This window comes from Dipodomys spectabilis, unplaced genomic scaffold (genome assembly GCF_019054845.1).
Source record: "Dipodomys spectabilis isolate Male_0828 unplaced genomic scaffold, ASM1905484v1 ptg000024l, whole genome shotgun sequence".
Classification (NCBI taxonomy): Eukaryota; Metazoa; Chordata; class Mammalia; order Rodentia; family Heteromyidae; genus Dipodomys; species Dipodomys spectabilis.
This window is the reverse complement of record NW_024870701.1, coordinates 555,200-570,862: the sequence shown is the minus strand read 5'-3', so window position 1 is coordinate 570,862 and position 15,663 is coordinate 555,200. Positions and strand designations below refer to the sequence as shown.

The window sequence follows — 15,663 nt, the reverse complement described above, 5'->3', positions numbered from 1 at the left end:
AGTATTTTCCGTTATTTACCAAGCAGTGAGAAGTTGTGAATTCACGCAAGGGTGTCTTCACCTGCCCAGGCAAAAGCAGCTCTGTATTCAGGGGTGATCGTATTTCTTTTTTTCGGGGGGGGGGGGTGTCCGGTTGTGGGGCCTGAACTCTGGGTCTGGGCGCTGTCCCTCAGCTCTTCAGCTCAAGGCTAGCGCTCTACCACTTGAGCCACAGCGCCACTTCCGGCTTTTTTCTTTTTGCTTATGTGGTGCTGAGGAATCGAACCCACGGCCTCAGGCATGCAAGGCAAGTGCTCTACCACTGAGCCATCTTCCCAGCCCCGAGTGATCAGATTTCTGAGTTTGCCTGAATAGTTTTAGTTTATGACTGCTGTCTGGAATTTTTTTAAATAGCACCCCTTTTCATTCTCCAAAGTGTTCTGGTTTAGGTAATACAATATAATCAATCTCTATTTTCCTGTTGCAGTTTTACATGCGAGAATAATTCCAATCCCACAATCTTCTGCCCAGCAGTTCTCATCCCAACAGAAAGAAAATGAAAAATTATAAGACCTACCGGCCCCTCAAAAATTTCCTTTTCATTAAATATGTAGTTGACTTTGGCATTGCCTGACAGCTTCTCAGCCTGCATCCAAAACCGGACCTGACCTTTCTCCAAAATTTCAACTGCCAACTCTGATTTAGATGGAACAGCTGTGGAAAATAAAAACAAACATAGTAAGTAATTATACTGCTAGGCATTTGTATTGGTATGGATTTCCAGCAAGTAAAAAGACCATTAGGGAAAAAGGTGACCAAGTCCTGTGCTTCTTGGGATATAAGACCTAGGTCATTTGTCTCTGAATTACAGTCATGTAAAAATGAGAAGGGTGAATTTCCCCCTAAAGGCAAGTTAGGTGTAGTACTGGGAGTTGAATCTGACTTTTTGTTTGCCTACCACTTGAGCCAGGCCTCCTGCCCTTTACTATATGCTGAGTAACTGGGATTATAGGCATCACACCTAACCTTCTAGAGGTACTTCTAGCTAACAGCTTTGGTTTGGTTAGGGTTCTTCAAGGGAGATAATAAGATATGTCGGAAATAGTCTGAGATGGCCCCGTATATCTGGTTTAATTTGAAGTCTGCTATAACAAATGAAGTGCCATTAGGTAAGTTATTTTGAGTCCTTAGCCCTCACTGACTTGTCTATAAATAATTGAATTAAAATAAGCATGTGGATTAGCCAAGACATTTTCCAGCTATAAGAACTAAGGTTTAGGGTCTGGGAAGGTGGCTCAGTGGTAGAGCGCTTGCCTTGCATGCCTGAGGCCCTAGGTTCGATTCCTCAGCACCACATAAGCAAAAAGAAAAAAGCCGGAAGTGGCACTGTGGCTCAAGTGGTAATTGCATTTTGTTTCATTTCAAATAATTTTAACTCAATTTAGTTTCTTCCAAGTGTTTTTTTAAAATCCTTTTTTATCTTTTGGTACTAGAGTTTGAACCTAGGGCCTTATACAAGCTACTAGGCAAGTACTCTACCACTTGCACCAACCGCCCCCCCCCCCCCCCCGCCCCGACCCTTTTACTTTATATTTTGGGTTCTTTTACATTGGATCTTGATCACTTTGACCAGATTGACCTTGATCTCTCTTTTTTTCCTGCCTCAGTCTCAATAGATTAAATCAGTCTTAAAAAGTGAATTAATTTTGGGTGGTAGAAGGTGTGTGTTGGTGAAAATAAGATGTGTTTTTAAATGTTTTATTAAATAAGATTAAAAATTAATTTTGACTCCACTATCAGCCCTACGTATCCACAAACCTATAGCCCTCCATATCACATCCATAAATTCAATCAACCATGGATAGAATATATTTTTAAAGTTGCATCAGTACTGAACATGTATAAGTTTTGTAATTATTCCCTAAATGATACAGTAGAACAATTATGTACATGGTATTGTATTATAAGTAATATATGGGTTATTTAAACATAAGGGAGAATGTGGGTACATTCTATACAAGTATTATGCCATTTTATTTCTTTGGGATTTTGGTTTCCATAAAGGGTCCTGGAACTAATACCCCATGGATACTGAGGGATGACTATATACTCAGGTTCATCATTTAAATCCTATCCATCCCAATGATATACTAACTGACTGTGATCCCAGGAACAAGCAAAATTCTTCAGAGGCAAACAAGTGAGTTACTATTGAGAAGTGATATTGAAATAGAGTATGGTTTTCTTCCCCCAGAAGAGGAATTGACATATGGTATCTGATCCACACCTGTGTTGTCTAAGCCATTTGAATTCCAGTGAAATTTTAAAAGTTGGCTGACATCAGGACTAGATTTTAAATCTCTTGGAACTTCCAGTGTTCTTTAGAATAGCTCCTCCAGTCATGGCTGTGTAAAGACAAGACTCCAGGGCACATTTGGTAGGAAAGCATGGCCCTTTCTCACTGATTAGTAGTCTTTAACTTTCTCTAGGGGAAATCACTGCCCTTCTTCTGAACTGTTCTAAAACTATTTCAAAAATTTGGTATGTACTGTATTTTCAATTATAAACTTTCTAAATGTGTACCAAATGTATAGCAATATTTTTGTAGTTATCCTAAATTTTTCCTTTTCAAGGTTCAAGGGATACCTTTCTTTTTCATTTTCCCCTATTCCACTATAAAAGTCGGTCATAGATTAATTTTTCTCCTGCTTCAGAATTGAAAAGAAACCCAGAAAACATCTACCAATTACTATTGAGGGATAAATGGTTTGGCTATAAAATGAACCTCACAGGCACATGTGTTGTACACATGATCCCAGTTGGCAATGCTATTTTGAGAACTTCTGGAAACTTTAGGAGGTGGGGGACTAGCTGGAGGAAGTAGGTCAATGGCAGCTTGTTATTGAAGGCTGTATCTTGTCCTGTGCCCACGTCTGTCTATCCCTCTCTGCTTCCTATCACTATAAGGTAAATAGCCTCTTCCTCTATACGCTTTAACCATGGTGAGTTCTGCTTCACCGTAAGTCCAGAGTCAAGGGAGCCAAGGACTATAGACTGAATCTTCTGAAATGATGAACCAAAATGAAAAGAATTCCTTCTCTTAAGTTGTTTTTGTCAGGTATTTGGCATATCAAACAGAACAGCCAACTGCTGCAGGAGTGCATAAGCTTTGGAGTTTACTATGATCTTGAATAGCTGCTGTCCTCTTAAATCAGTGTTTTCACATGCTAAGATGGATAGTATATACCTCACAATGCTATTAATATGAGTAACTATAGTAAGAATAAATTAAGATATTGTGAATAATGGTCACTGCTCAAGAAGTTTAGTTTTCTCCATCCCCACTTCAATTTTACTGATAAGAAAACTGAACCCAAGGATAAATCAAGGATATAGAATTGATTCCAGAGTTGTTCTCTCTGATAAGCACTAGTAGTTTCCAGTGTGAGTAGATCAGCTGAATAAAGATCCCAAGATAGCAAGAGCAGAGGGTAAAGTTTTTCCCTACAGGACATTTATGCTTGCTCTGTCTTGAGAAGTGTTGAATATCTATTCTAAAGTTGGGCACCGGTGACTCACACTTGTAATCCTAGCTACTCAGGAAGTTGAGATCTAAGGATTGAGGTTTGAAGCCAGTAAGGGAAGAAGTCTGTGAGACTCATCTCCAATTAACCAGCAAAAGCCAGAAGTAGAGGTATGGCTCACATGGTAGAACACCAGCCTTGAGCTAAGTGAGAACTCAAGACTTGCAGTTCAAGCCCTAGTGCCAGCATTAAATAAAAGTCTCTTCTAGAGAAGCCTGGATACCCCATTCTGAGGATGGCAGGACTGTAGACTAGAAGGGAAAGATGGATCCTTCTGAAAGGCTCCAGTTCCTATAACAGTCACTGACCTCCCTGAGTCATAAGCATATCTTCTGGGGTATAAAGGTGAGTCTGAGTGGTCACAGATGGCACAGAGCAAACATGGCAGGTGCACACGTAACAGTCCATGATGTGGTTAGGGGAACTGGCACTAGAGCAAGACCATTTACTCTTCACCAGCTGTATGGAATTGATTTAGTTACTTAACTTCCCAGGGTTTTATATTCTTCACCTCTAAAATAAGTCATCATAGTCCTGACACTTTCAAAGAAATTACAAAGTTCAAATGCATTCCATTTAGATGCCCTATAAGAGCTGGGAAGGTGGCTCAGTGGTAGTATGCTTGCCTTGCATGCATGAGGCCCTGGGTTCAATTTCACAGCACCACATAAGCAGAAAAAGCTTGAAGTGGTACTGTGGCTCAAGTGATAGAGCACTAGGCTTGAGCTGAAGAGCTGATGGACAGTGCCCAGGCCCAGAGTTCAGGCCCCAGATTGACAAATAAATAAATAAATAAATAAATAAATGCCCTAAGGATCCTGATACATAATAAGCACTTTAGAAATGTTGGTTGTCCATATTTGGGGTGGTGGGGGGCACACACATGCGTGTGCACAAATGTGCCAGTACTGTGGCTTGAACTTAGGGACTAGGGCTCTTGGTTGGCTTTTTCACTCACTGCTGAAACTCTACTCTTTGAGCCATACCTCCACTTCTGGCTTTTTGCTGGTTAACTGGAGATAAGAGTTGCATGGATTTGTCTACCCAGACTGATTTGAAACTTCAATTCTCAGATCTCAGTTTCCTGAGTAGCTAGGATAATAGACAGGACCCACTAGCTTCTGACTTGTTGGAGTTTTTTTCTTTCTGAGTTGCTTCAACAGTATCGTATAAATACCGAATGTCAAATACAATGCGTTGCCAACTAAAAGGATGTACCAATACATCTATGTTTACGTATATACTTTGTGTCAATCTAAGGACATATTATCTGTGTAGGTAGTAATAATGAATGTCTACAAACAAAGAGAGATTACACAGGATGTTGGTAATACTGAAATGTACTCTCCACCCTCAGATGAGCAACATAGCATTAACACTGGCAAGGCAGGCTAAATTATTTTCTATGTTTAGCTTTATGCCCTTGATCTTTTTATTCATATTTAAATTTTCTGCTCTGGAAGTTAATTTGCTTCTGGAAAACTATGTTATTTGTAGGTTTAAGGCATGTACTTAAATATTTCAAAAATATTTTGAAACCACTTTAACAGAGAGGAATTTTTGGTGCCAAAAGATAAAGGAAAATCATACTCTTTCTGATATTCTGTAAGAAATGAGACCATTCAAAACTTATTAATCAAGAAAAGGACTTAATTAACATAGCAGGCTTGATTGACAGTGAGTATAAATTGAGAAACCAGAAGTTGATTCTATCTGCAGATCTCTGAAAATATTCCTAGTGAAAGAAAGTTCATATAGAGAAGAAAAGTACCAGAACTTAAAATAATTAAAATGCTGCTTCAGTGGGCTTTCAAACTTTCCACTAGGTTGGGAGTTTTAATCATATTTTTGTGTTCCTGCTCAGTGTTTACTAAGCTGGTACATACAGCAGTAGGTCACAAATCCCAAATACTTAAGTTTGCTGCACCAACAATTAGAGTCTTCAAGCTTGGGCAAGATAAAATATCTCAAAGTATACTAGTTATTACAAATAAGGGAAACCATGGGACCTATGTTTCTTTGGGCCTGGCTTACTTCACTTAATATAATTTTTTTCCAAGTCTTTCCATTTCCTAACAAATGGGGCAATGTCATTCTTTCTGTTGGAGGCATAAAATTCCATTGTGTATATATATACCACATTTTCTTGATCCATTCATCCACTGAGGGGCATCTGGGTTGGTTCCATATCTTAGCTATGGTAAATAATGCTGCAATAAACATAGTCGTGCTGGTAGCTTTAGTGTGGTCTTGTTTATGATCATTTGGATAAATGCCCAAAAGTGGGATTGGTGGGTCATAGGGGAGCTCTATGTGAAGTCTTTTGAGCACCCTCCATACTGCTTTCCAAAGTGGTTGAACAAGTTAACACTCCCACCAACAATGCAGTAAGGTTCCCTGCTGTACACATCCCCTCCAGCATCTGTTGTTATTTGATGTTGGTATAATTTTTGGAGGGGAAGGGAAAAAACAAATAGTTTAAATAGGGATACAGGTGGACCCATTGCAACAATGAGATGTACAAGTCGTTATGTCGAAAAATGAACTTTACGGGCTCGGAAGGTGGCTCAGTGGTAGAGCGCTTGCTTTGCATGCATGAGGCCCTTGGTTCGATTCCCCAGCACCACATAAGCAAAAAGAAAAAAAGCTGGAAATGGCACTGTGGCTCAAGTGGTAGAGCACTAGCCTTGAGCTAAAGAGCTGAGGGACAGCACCCAGGCCCAGAGTTCAGGCCTCAAGACCAGACCCCCCACCAAAAAAAAAAAAAAAAAGAAAAATGAACTTTACTACTTTGGTGGGGGGGCGGATTAGGTAGGAGGGGTGGGGGGATGGGAAGGGATGGGAAGGGGAAACAAAGGAGGAGGCTACAATGCTTGATAAGAAATGTACTCATTATCTTGCCCATGTAACTGTAACCCCTCTGTACAGTATTTTCACAATAAAAAAAGAAATATCAAGAAAAAAAATCTTAAAGTAAGTAACAGTGACAATCATCAGTTATAACTGCCTTATTTCCATCTCCACGTTCAGATGATCATTGAACTCTGTTCAATGACTCTCCCTCTGGGAAGGCCCAGGCAACTTGAATACAACAGTGACACTGTCTTGACTTCTCTCATCCTCAGCCTTTAAGCTGAATGTAAATGTTATTGTGGAGAGGGCATTGCCTAAGTACTTAACCAATATTTATTGTCTGACTAACTAAGTTAGTAGATGCTGCTGTTTCTCTCCATTTCTACCATTATTTGGGAGTAGATAATACAAATATTCTACATGGTTTGGAGACAGCATTGTATTAGGTGTTGTAAACTTACAAGTGCCATTTCTGGAAAAGACACAAAGGCACAGGGAAATGGAAGTGAGCTTCTCAGTTCACAGGATAAGCTGAAACTTATAGCACAGAGTCTCCAGGGAAATCTCCATCTTCCCACACAGCATTTCAAAGTTAACTTTTGAAACATCACTTGTGATACTGTTTTTCCAGTTGAATGGTGAATAGTCATACAGATGAAAATAGCTTGCCTAATGCCACATGGTAGGTTTTCTCTTAGGTCTCAGAAGTGTACACCTACACATTCAACCCCCCCATAGGTACTACACAGTGCTGCAACATCCAAACTCACTATCAACCAATCATTTCTGGGTAGGTAAGAAAAACTAGCTTCTACAGCAGTATTTTTAAAAATCACAACCTCCACTGACAATTTAGGGAGATCTCTAAATCCTCTCCCCAGGAAAGAAAAGTCCATATACAAATATATAAAATTTTGTCCATAGTCTAGAATAGGGATATAAGTTGTGCTCTTTTGCTTATTTCCTGTTTTTGAGTTGTTTTTATTTTTTGTTACTGATGATTAAACTCAGGGCTTCATACTTGTTAGGCAAGGGAAAATACTATATTAATGAAAAAATAGTTAAGTATTTAGGAATTCCTTTAAATACTTAATTTAAGAGGCTTTTTTAAACCACTTCCAATTTATTTTCTCAAATTCTAGGCTGTGTTTTTCTGGTTACTTCACTAGTTTGACCATCGGATAAAAGATCCTATCAGGCCAATGGAACCTTTCGAGTGTTATTTCAGACTTCTTTCTCTTTCTTTAGGTGTCAATTGTTCAGTTTAATCTTTTATACAAAAGTTGCTTTATTTATCGGGTTATAAATAGTTCAGAAGGATTCTATTTCTTAGATCTCCTTACCCTATTTTCCAAGTGTTTAAAATCTTAGGTACTGTCTTTAGATTACCTTTATTTAGAGGGATGATTCTTCTATCAAGGGCTAATTTTACTTAAGAAGGGGTGTGTGTGTGTGTGTGTGTGTGTGTGTGTGTGTGTGTGTAATTTCAAAATATGTAAGCAACAAAGGAAGAACTTCATAACTCAGATGTTATACCTATGTATCCTGGCACCTCTCTGTACAATACTGAAGGATGAGGATATTTTTCTATATTATCTTAGTTTCTCTAGAGAACAAAGGCCAAGAAAAGAAGAACTTCTAGAAAGTGCTTCTGTAGCACTGATAGGCAATCCATTACAAGTTTCTAAGAGTTTTTCTATTGATCTTGTCAAAGCTGTCACCTGATGTACTATAGAAGTTACCCCACAGTAAGATTGCTAAAAATACGTGAATGTATTATGGCCACTTACTTGGGAACTTGTGTTCCTGGCTGAGAGCAAGCAAACGTTTCATTTCTGTAGGGAGAAAAGAGAACAATTACACTCTAACCTGTTAAAACAAATGGTCCTTAAGAACAGCAGATAAACCAAAGCAATATCATACTTGTTAGGGCAAAGGTTTTAAACATACCTGCTTCATCGAGTAGGTAGCTTGATGCTATTCCATCAGTGTCTGTTACATCGCAAGAGTAAATGCCCAAGTCATCGGTCCCGAGGTCTTTGAAAGTCAGTTTTGTCCTGGAGAACAATTTTTTTTCTTAGAAATAAAGCTGTACTGGGTCTAGAAAACTGTCACTGGCTATACCTCTAGGCACCCACAGGCAGGACTCCTTTCATTTGGGATGCTTGTCCTCTGCTCCTGCTGAGCAAAGCCTGCCCATTCTTGTTATCTCAAGATAAATGTCTTTTCTACTAGAAAGACTGTCCTGCTTCTTCCCAGGGGATGATGGTGATGGGAAGGGGCTGATAAAAGTTCCTGATCTACAAACCATGTTATATATTAACACACATCAGGCACAAAGGTATTTGGCTTGTTAGCCCTTGCTGAGGAGCCTAGATTTTTATCCTATAGGGCAAAATGTGCTCTACCTCTCTTTGGGTTCTTCTTCACTCTTATTCTCTACACTTCCCTTTTCAGAAGTGATTATATACCACTGAGATTATCCCCAATGTACAATTACTGTGCTGTCAAAGATGTTTTCCTTTGTGCTTTGTTGCATCTCTACCACACTGGACCTTGTATAACACATAACTTGTGTCATGAATAAGTGATAGGTTATTAGTCAAGTTCATTGTGTTTTCTAACTTTGGCAACTTTTATCACTAGTTAATGGCTAATATCAACTATACATTTGGATGCTAAGTCCACAAACTACAAGAAAGTTTATAGTTTGACTGTGTTTTCTTTAAGAAAATGTGTTGTACCACAAGACCTTTGGAAGGTATTTTAAAAAAGATTTTTATTTTTAAGATTTATAGTGAGTTGAAGGTTTCATAATGCTAGCTATAAAATACTTGCGACTTTATCCTCTTATTGTAAGAAAAGTAAGCAGAAATGAGTGAGTTTACTTCATGCTCCTACAATGGGAAGGACACCTGTTAGGATAGAAATAATCTTACTTGTTGCCTTTGCTTTCCACTTCTAATCGTGCAGAATCCTCAGTAGATACATAATCTTTGGACCAAGTGAATTCTGACTTTGGAGTCATCTGATCACATTCAAAGTTCAATGAAATAACTCCATCATCATCCACATTTACAACCACCTCTTTGGTTCCTAGAAGATAAAAAAAAAAGTCTCTGATACATTGCAGTAGAAATCAACCAAGTTGATTGATTGATTTGGAAAGCATCCCCAACTTTGGGATGCTTTACTTAAGCTTTAAAGCAAGGCATTGTGATTAGGTAAGGGGAAAGACATAACTGCTCAGTACAGGACTAAGAAAAAAAAGTTTAAATAAGGATACAGGTTGACCCATTGTAACAATAAGATGTACAAAACACTACGTTGAAAACGAACTTTACAACTTTGACAAGGCGGGGCAGGGGAGTAGTTGTGAAGGTGGGAGGGCAGAGATGGTAGGAGGAAAACAAAAGAGGAGGCAACAATGCTCAATAGGAAATGTACTCATTACCTTGCTCGTGTAACTGTAACCCCTCTGTACAGCATTTTTACAATAAAATCATACCAAAAATTGGTATTATGATAATACAGTTGTGAGAAGGGACTGATGGTAATCAAGGGGCATGGCAGTGTTGGGAATGTCCCTTATCAGGCCTTACTTCATAACTCTACTTCAATAATGCCCATACCCAGTCAGTCATTAGGAAGGAATAGAAAGAGATTAAAGAAACCAGATGGAATTTGAAGGAGGAAAATAGAACAGAATTGACTGTATTCACACATTTAAGTTTGTGTTATTTTAAAAAGAGAAAACTATACAGAAACTTTGTTAGAATGACAACAATCTTAAAAAGACTGTTATGGAACTACATGGAAATGAGCTAAAGTGATAGGCTGTGTTTCAAGAAGATAGGTTTGGGGATTTTAAAAAGAAAATTCGTTAATGTATTCAGTTATTTTATTTTTGAGGTTTACAATAAATTGCATCTGTAGCAATTACAGCAATTCATAGAGAGTACAACTTACGAAACATTCACAGCATGTCTAACTTCAGTAGGACAAAAACTAACTGTACTATCAAATTTGTACTCATTCAGTTGCCAGCCTAAACCTGGTTTATTTCAGTATATTAGGAAAATTGTATTTAGTCTCAGAAAGGTATAGCTTTAATTACGAAAAAACATTAAAGAAACCTTCCCATAGATTTTTCCCAGTGGAATGATGTTTTCTCTGTAGATTGTAGAGTAAGGTCCAACATCCTGTCCTAGTGCTCAATAAAACTTATCAGAAAGGAAAAAAAGATAAAAAGCCTTCCTAGGGCCGGGCGCTGTTGGCTCACGCCTGTAATCCTAGCTACTCAGGAGGCTGAGATCTGAGGATCACGGTTCAAAGCCAGCCCGGGCAGGAAAGACTGTGAGACTCCTATCTCCAATAAACCACCAGAAAACCGGAAGTGGCGCTGTAGCTCAAGTGGTAGAGCGCTCGCCTTGAGCTGACGAGCTGAAGGACAGCACCCAGGCCCAGAGTTCAAGCCCCACGACCGACCAAAAAAAAAAAAAGCCCTCCTAGGGAGGGTCCAAGAAAAAACATGTACACAGAGAGTGAGTGGCATAAGGCTCTTGGTTCCTGAGTCAAACAGTTGACCTAATTTGTATTCTTACTGATGGTAGTGTGTACTTCACACACACATACATACACACACATAATAAATATATATGAATATATATTATCAATATATATCCAAATATATATAGATTCAAAAAGTGACTATTAGCATATATAAAGTTTAGAAAGGCTTTTTGTTTTGTGGTCAGTCATGGGGCTTGAACTCTGGACCTGAGTGCTGTCCTGCACTCTTCAGCTCAAGGTGAGTGCTCTAATGCTTGAGCCACAGAGCCACTTCTGGTTTTCTAGTGGTTTATTGGAGATAAGAGTCTCCTTCTTTCCTCTTTAGAGAAGTTTCTCTGTAAGTCTTCAAAAGACTCCACCTAGAGTTGCCCTATGACCCAGCAATCCCACTTTTGGGCATTTACTCAAATGATCACAAACAAGACAATACTAAAGGTACCAGCACAACTATGTTTATTGCAGCATTATTTATCATAGCTAAGATATGGAACCAACCCAGATGCCCCTCAGTAGATGAATGGATCAAGAAAATATGGTATATATACACAATGGAATTCTATGCCTCCATCAGAAAGAATGACATTGCCCCATTTGTTAGGAAATGGAAAGACTTGAAAAAAAATTATAGTAAGTGAATTAAGCCAGGCCCAAAGAATCATAAATCCCATGGTTTCCCTTATTTGCATTAACTAGTATATGTCTGAGACAAGCAGAAAAAGTCAGATAAGTTGATGTTAGGTGACATGAACACCAAGATAAGTATTCAAATGTTTTATCTTTCTTGTGATTGTTTCTAACATATTTATAAGATGATTTCTTTGTTGCTTTGTATGTCCCTCCCCCACGGTATAACTCCTGCTTTTATTGTATTTGATGTTGGTATAATTTGTGGAGGGGAAGGGAAAAAACAAATCATTTTAATAGGGATACAGGTAGACCTATTGCAAAAATGAGATGTACAAGTCGTTATGTCAAAAAATGAATTTTACAACTTTGGCAGAAGAAGGGGTGTGGGGATGGGAAGGGATGGGAAGGGGAAACAAAGGAGGAGGCAACAATGCTTGATAAGAAATGCACTCATTACCTTGCCCATGTAACTGTAACCTCTCAGTACAGTATTTTCACAAACCCACGGTATAATCCCTGTTCTCAATGTATTTGATGTTGTATAATTTGAGGAAGGGAAGGGCAAAAACAAACCGTTTAAATAGGGATACAGGTGGACCCATTGCAACAATGAGATGTACAAATAGTTATGTCGAAAAATGAACTTTACAGCTTTGGGGGGAGGGCAGGGTGGGGAAGGCTGGGAAGGGATGGGAAGGGGAAACAAAGGAGGAGGCAACAATGCTTGATAAGAAATGTACTCATTATCTTGCCCATGTAATTGTAACCCCTCTGTACAGTATTTTCACAATAAAAAAAAAGAGTCTCATGGAGTTTCATGCAGGGGCTGGCTTTGAACCATGATCCTCAGATCTCAGCCTCCTGAGTAGCTAGGATTACAGGCTTGAGCAACCGGCACTCTGACTTAGAAAGAATTTTTTTTTAATGAAATTTTAAAACATCTTTTTGTGGTTTCAGTCCTGGAGCTTGAATGTAAGGTCTAGGCTCTGTCCCTGAGCTTTTTTAATCAAGGCTAGCACTCTATCACTTGAGCCAGAGCACCACTTCCGGCTTTGTTGTGGTTAATTGGAGGTAAAAGTCTCATGGACTTGCCTGCTAGGGCTTCAAATTGTAATGCTTGGATCTCAGCTTCCTGAGTAGTTGGAATTACAGGTGAAAGCCCTTGGTGCTGGGCTAAAACTTCTTCTTCTTTTTTTTTTTTTGTCAGTGATGGGGCTTGAAATCCCGACCTGGGTTCTTTCCCTGAGCTTTTTTGCTCATAGTGCTCTACCACTTCAAGCACAGCTCCACTTAATGTTTCCTGGTGTTTAATTGGAGATAAGAATATCATAGACTTTCCTGCTGGGCTAGTTTTGAACTGGATCCTTAAATCTCAGCTTCCTTTGTAGCTAGGATTACAGGAGTGAGCCACCAGTGCCTGGCTTTTTCTTTTAAACTCCACCCCACTTTTGTAACATCAATAGTGAAAAAAATGCTCTTATTAAAACTTAAGACTGACACTGAAATGTTTAGGCTTAGATGATGTTATAATACACAGTTTGCATGAGTCATTGTGAAAATATAAATTGTAAACTATTTGTATATTTATATTGTTATGAAGAGGCAAGAAGAAGTGAGGGGTGTCAACAGAATCTGTCTTTTTTTATACAGTATCTATTTTGGAAGTATGACCAATTGCTCTTATTAATTACACATTGCTTTACCTTCGGTCCTTTTTTTTTATTTTTTTTGGTTGTGGGGCCTGAACTCTGGGCCTGGGCACTGTCCCTCAGCTCTTCAGCTCAAGGCTAGCGCTCTGCCATTTGAGCCACAGTGCCACTTCTGGCTTTTTCTGCTTATGTGGTGCTGGGAATTGAACCCAGAGCTTCATGCATGCAAGGTAAACACTCTACCACTGAGCCACTTTCCCAGCCCCTTGGTCCTTTTTTAAAAAAAGAGGAAGTGAATCATTCAAATGTTTGTTATTTATTTATTATGGTGAAAAAAAGACTAAAAGCAGGTGGTTATTTTAAGAATCTTGATTTTTTTTTTCTGACATTAAAAATTAGACTTTTCTGCAATGGACTTATACCATTAAAAGCATATGACCAGTTCTATTTACTTCGCCTTTCCCTCAGTTCTGTAGATGATCTTTGTAGTCTAACACTTCACCCATTTGGAACCTTGCCCCAGTTCAAGAAGTAAGAAAACACAGCTCTCTGAGAGCCAGTATTGATTGCCAAAACCCACTTCCTAGTGTCCTGCACACACACACTGGAGAATTCCACAGACTGCCACATGGAAGGTATTTATACTCCACTTGAGAGAATTCTAGCAAGCTATGTTGGTTGGCTTCTCTCAGTAGATCAAAGTGAAGAAAAGGGATGAAGCTACTTTCAGCAGGCTCTCTGAAAGTAAGGAAAACCACAGCCAGAGAAGAAGGAAAACTCAAAAGCAGACATAAGGCATTATTTAATATAGGAGCATACAGCTCCCCACCTTCCTGATGACATCGTATATTGCTAACAGTACCATAAATAAGGTTGGTACTTATGCGTCACAGAGAAAAGGGTAAAGAAGATTCAGTATATTGTATCTAAGAATATTGAAAATGATGTGATATATATATATAATATATAAAACATTCTTAGAAAGGATTGCATCAAAGGCTTAAAACAAAATTTTAAATATTCAGTAAACTTGGAGGTTAATAGAACAATTGAATATTTAAAACAATAATTTGTTCAAGTTTTTTTTTTCCACATTTTGTTTGTGTTTTTGGTTTTGATGCTGGAGATCAAACTCAAAGCACTTTTTTGAGTGGCCAGATTTGGCCTCAAACCCATATGACCTGTGATCTTTAGTGAAAATATGAACTGAAATGAAAGATGTTATTTTCCTTATTAATAAAGAATGTTATTTTAGTATCACCTTATTGCCTTAGAGCTGAGTTCTAATGTGAAAAAGAGTTGATATTGATCAAGATGTATAATATTTATAAACTGATTGGTGGATGGAAACTTCTTTGTACTGTGACTTAAAGATAATTATATTTTAAAAAAGAAAATGAGATCATTTTTAATCTAAAAATTTGAATCAGATTTTGTAATTTAAAATTAAGTAATTGCTAGTAGAAACAAAGTAAGATGAGGTATGTAAGCTAGGATTTAAGAATTTTCTTTGTGAATGTTTTCTTGATTAATCATGTCAATCAACAGATCATAGTAATATCTGTGGGGTAGAAAACTTATATAACTTATGAATACAATATAATTGTGGCTATGATGGATATATGCTTGTTGAGTTAGCTAAGGAACAAATAAGAGCAATGAAAATTATATTTGAGTACATAAACTTGTAAAGCAAAACTCACTGAAAGGGATGTGAAATTACACTTTTTCCCCAAAAAAGTTGTTCTGATTATTCCATTTATCAATGAAAAGTTTAAGCTCTGTAAAGGCAAAGATCATGTCCATTATCTTTTCCATATCTATATAAATAAATCTAAATCTAAATATATAAATATTTATAAGAGAAAAGATGACTTCATAATGTTCCAGCTCCTTTTCTATCTGTCACATGAATTACAATGCCGTTGTTATTACATTTTTAATATGACTTTCCAAATTAAATGTTTTATTGTTTTATTTTAATTAATTTGTAAGGACAGTTCTTTGAATAAAGATAATTTAAAAAGTGCTGAGTTCCAATGGCATTCACGTGTAATCCTAACTACTGTGTACACCTGGATCTGAGAATCATGATTCAATGCTAGCCTGGCAAGAAAGTCTGTGAGACTCTTATCTCCCATAAACTATTACAAAAACCAGAGGTGGAACTGTGGCTCAAGCGGTTGAGTGCTAGCTTTGAGCAAAGAGAAGCTCAGGGACTCCTGAGTTCAAGCCCCAAGACCAGTACACACACACATACACACACACGTGACTGAATAAAGCAAATATATTACAGCAATATCTGAAATTGGAAACTAAATTAACATTGCTTTTTCTTTCATCTTGAGTTTATAAATGGAGACAAGGTGAGATGTTTTGTTGTGGTTCTGGGGAACAAA

At 38.0% G+C, this 15,663-nt stretch overlaps 1 protein-coding gene across 1 annotated transcript in view; it reads right to left on the bottom strand.

Annotated features, from left to right (window-relative positions):
• Window positions 1-15,663, bottom strand: part of Myom1 (myomesin 1) — a 132,295-nt gene that overhangs the window by 25,135 nt on the left and 91,497 nt on the right. Inside the window, exons 23-26 of the mRNA XM_042675326.1 lie at window positions 9,356-9,512; window positions 8,367-8,473; window positions 8,207-8,251; window positions 557-693 (exon numbers count right to left, since the gene is read on the bottom strand). Of these exons, the coding sequence (XP_042531260.1) occupies window positions 557-693; window positions 8,207-8,251; window positions 8,367-8,473; window positions 9,356-9,512 (446 nt within the window). The remainder of the gene's footprint in view (window positions 1-556; window positions 694-8,206; window positions 8,252-8,366; window positions 8,474-9,355; window positions 9,513-15,663) is intronic.